Raw genomic sequence first — 4,243 nt, 5'->3', positions numbered from 1 at the left:
AGCTTTGGTAATACCCATGTGAAGGAGCAGACAAATTCATTGACAAAGAAAGAAGTGGTAAGGCAGCAAGGGTGTCCCAGTACAAAAGCCTGATGTAAATTTCTCCATAGATACCAGACCCTACTACAGCCATTTACAAAGTTGTATGGACTATACCTAACTGCAAGTCTTTGACAGCCCTCCGAACTGCCTGCTCCTCATCCATCACTCACTAAGGGAGAGAGTACCAAATTACTCAACACTATGCAAAATAGCTTAAAATACACAAAATTAAAAAGGCATTAACTGGGCATACTTTATAAGTAAAATTATAGCTGCTACACAGAAAATGGAAAGTGAGGAAGAAAATGAGAGAAAAATAATTTCTTTCACGACGATTTGCCTAACTCACCCTAAACAGGAACTACATTGCTATCTGCAATACCAAATTTCACCCTTGTAAACACAGAAGTCTATCAGAGCAAGAATTAAAAACAGAGCATGACCCACCTGAGGTAGCTTCTTGTGAGCACAGTTTACTCCACTAACCATAATCATGTTGGGCATCAATGGTCTCGGATAATCTAAGGCAAAATCTAACCTAATGAGCCAAATGGAAGCCTGGCGTGAGAGATCCAGCACAGTCACATCCCGCTGAAGGAACTCAGAAGCCAGTTTTGCGTATGGTTGAAAGACAAAATCACAGAGAAAATAATTTGGGATGTCAAAGATTAGATTCTTCACCCGCTGGAGAAAGTTCATGTGGTCCGTGTGCTCTGTGAACATCCTGGGGACATATGAAGGGGGATTGGGACACTGAGTGGCTTCAAATTCTAAACCACATGGTGTTCCGCGCAAAAAAACCACGGAAGGGACTGAAAGATGCTCTGCCAGGATCTGCCCACATGGCAGAATTGGATCTGTAAAGACAGCATCAAACTTACTCTCCTCAAGATATCTGACAAGCTCTTTGTTGTACAGTAAGTGTGCACAGGTAGAAAGAGTAATGGCAGAGATGCTTTTCAGTCTTTGGTATGCTTTAAGAAATCTTTCCAGAAAAAATCCTTCTGCAAATATATCCTGTGAAAAAGAATGGATACTTCCATCTATCTCTTCCTTTGTGAAGGGTATTGGATACATTTTCATAATAAAATTCTCTGATGGTTTTATATGTATGTTTATTTCAGGTGCAACAACAACTATTTCATGTCCCTTCTGCCTGAGACCATCCAACACTTCCCGCATGCTGAGCCAACGACTCCCATCCACCGGCACCACCAGCAGCTTCCCACCAGCAGCGGAACTGACCACAGACAGGAGCAGAACCAGTGTCGCCACGACGTGCGGATGAGTGCTACACACCGGGGCCATTTCTGCAGAAATCTGGTGAGTGCTGCCCAGAAAGAATATTCCCAGCTCCATGTTTTTAAGCAATCTGTGCTGTGCTTTCCTGGGATGATCTTTAGACTTATTTGCTGTGTGGTAAATGTATAACCATGTGTATGTCAAAGACAGAATAATAGGTGTTAAAGTACAGCCAATGTGGCGGACAGTAATCAGAGCAGTAGCTAGACTGGGAAACACCCACCTCTTTGTATTGGAGGACACTGGGATTTAAGAAAATGGGGGATCCTTCAACAAGTGTTCTGCTCCAAAGTGCTAATTAACAGATCACGAATTTTCCAAACAAGAATTTTAAGTATATGAAAATTCCTTTCCTCCTGCCAGTCCAAATCATTTTCTATTTGTAAAAGTTTAGAAAAATATTAACGCTTCACATGGGAAATAGTCTGCTGTCTTTACCAGTTTTATATCTTGACATTGTAATGCAAATGGAAAATTGGCTATCAAAGTTCATTTCCCTGAAAGGCCTCTTTGTGGAAGGATGAAGTACGGGCTGGAAGGAGGAAGAACAGGGGCATCATTTTTGCCAGATAGTTTTAAAACTGGATTAGCAACTCAGAAATACTGTTCTAGATCAGCCTGCAAAGAGCATGCCCCAGGGCCATGAAAGCAAACAACACTAATGCATAGACAGGATTTGCAGTCAGCCCTAGTTATGAAAATTATTGCACAGAAGTAATTCTGACCACACAGCAATTTACTATGAAGGTTGATATGCACCAGAATTTTTTTAAGGACATTTACTGAACTACTGCAGCCCTAGGTACACCTTTTGTAGGGACTTTTCAGAACACAGTGTAAGCTGTTGCAGATGCTGCATGCTGGCTAGCAGCTACATAAACCTGCAACAGTTTTGCAGAAAATTTTGTAAGGAACCCATGTGGTGAAAGGATAAGCCTAGACTGACAAAGCAACCAGAATGTTACCTGCCAACTGACGCATTACGACTTTTTATTTCTAAATTTTGAAAGGATGGTTTTATTAACTGAAAAGATTAATTGTTTTTAAAAATGAACTATGACAGTAAAGCAAATGGTTTCAAGTAATAATACTGATCTGGCAAATACAAGCAGCAGACCTGCCTGGTAAGACAGGGATCACCCTCACTGGTGGGTATGAGCCTCATTAGCAAGAGTACAGTCATAAACTACTTCTACCTAGCCCAAAGAAAACAATTGTGTAAGCAAAAATGCTTAGATCCTGCTAATGCTATAGCAGAGTACTTGCAAAAGTGAGAGAGAAATGAAATCAACCCGGGTTTTCACCTATTTTCTTTGTCTTTACAGTATACCTTACTGCACATATAAAACCCACGAACTTGTATACAATTATATACACACAGAGCATTTGCAAACAGCATTTTCTCTTCAAACCTTAATATATTTTATCAAGGAAATCACTGACCTGAGAGAATGGCTTTTTCTTTCCACAGTTTATACCTCCAATGAAAACTATGTTGGGCATCACTGGCATGGGATACTCAAAAACAAAATCCATTCTTTTAAGCCAAATGGATCCATGGCTTAAGAGCTCCTTCATTGTTACTGGTCTGTGGAGGACATCTGAGGCCAGAAGTTCAAATGGCAAATAGGCAAAATTGCAAAGAAAGTATTCTAATGACTTGAGAAATAAGTTTTCCACACGCTGGATAAATGTCATGCGGTCTGAGTTGTCTGTAAATGTTCTTGGGACGTAGGAAGGGGGGTCTGGACACTGGGTAGCCTGCAAATCAAAACTGCAGGGGAGTCCTCGTAAAAAGAAAATGGATGGGATAGAGAGATGCAGAGCCAGTATTTGTCCACATGGTACAACAGGATCCGTGAGAAGAGCATCAAATTTACTCCCTTCAAGATATTGCATCAGATCCTTATTGTCCAGTAAACTGGTACAGGAGGAGACGTAGAGATGAGAGATGACTTGAACTTTTTCATAAAGCGCAGTAATTCTTTGAAGAAAAGGTCTTCTCTCAAAAAGATCATTAGCAAATGAATGCATGCTTGCTGCCAGTTCTTCCCTAGTTAACGGCACTGGATACGTTTTGAGAGTGTAATATTCAGATGCCTTCACATTCAAATTTACTTCTGGTGCGACAACGACAATTTTGTGTTCTTTCTGGCTGAGGGCCACCAGCACTGAGCGCATGCTGAGCCAGTGACTCCCATCCATTGGCACCACCAACAGCTTTCCACCATCAGCCAAGCAAAACAGAGACAGGAAAACCAAAACCCCCGCAGAAACTAAGTAACTGTATTTACTTACATGAGCCATGTTCCTAGAAATCCAAAGTCTGTTCATCTGCCCTGACCTAACAGATTTTTGGACCCACAAGCCCCCTGCCAGATTCTCGCATTCCCCCTTAACGATCTGGCTTTTCCAGCAAAACCAGTCACCAGTAACCATTCAAGGCCGTGATGAATCATTTAAGGAATGTGAGAAATCAACTTGGGTTGGGTAGAACAGGGCTTGGTATCTGAGGTTCCCTTGGGATGGGTCCTTTCTGATTGATTCCCTGTGCTGATTGATGTTAGACTGAAAACAAAATCAGGCTTTGCAAAAACAAAATCCCAAGTCTTTGAATAGTGTTGGCACTTGGAAGTAACTGGGCTTGCTGAAAGCAGATGTTAAAATGCTTTCTTCCTTTCCTTCTTTTCTGTCTTTCTTTTTGATAAGCATTTTACAGCTGCTCCGGAATGCTTGTCAAGTTTATGTTTAAATCAAATTATAAAATTATGCCACTATACAGCACAATATCTGTGCAAAACCTAAGGAGGAGGCTCTGTGATTTACATACAGCTCAGCACTGAGGCCAGGTACAGCACCAGGTACAAATTTATTACAGTAAGCAACACTGCAGCAGAAT

At 41.2% G+C, this 4,243-nt stretch overlaps 1 protein-coding gene across 1 annotated transcript in view; it reads right to left on the bottom strand.

Annotated features, from left to right (window-relative positions):
* Positions 1 to 3,651, bottom strand: part of LOC104122553 (UDP-glucuronosyltransferase 1A1-like) — a 3,910-nt gene extending 259 nt beyond the window's left edge. Inside the window, exons 1-2 of the mRNA XM_035890256.1 lie at positions 2,784 to 3,651; positions 490 to 563 (exon numbers count right to left, since the gene is read on the bottom strand). Coding sequence (XP_035746149.1) covers positions 490 to 563; positions 2,784 to 3,651 — 942 coding nt within the window. The remainder of the gene's footprint in view (positions 1 to 489; positions 564 to 2,783) is intronic.
* Positions 3,652 to 4,243: the final 592 nt, after the last annotated feature.

Source organism: Egretta garzetta, unplaced genomic scaffold (genome assembly GCF_000687185.1).
Source record: "Egretta garzetta isolate BGI_Z169 unplaced genomic scaffold, ASM68718v1 scaffold732, whole genome shotgun sequence".
Classification (NCBI taxonomy): Eukaryota; Metazoa; Chordata; class Aves; order Pelecaniformes; family Ardeidae; genus Egretta; species Egretta garzetta.
The sequence above is the reverse complement of the archived record's forward strand: the minus strand, read 5'-3'. Positions and strand labels throughout refer to the sequence as shown.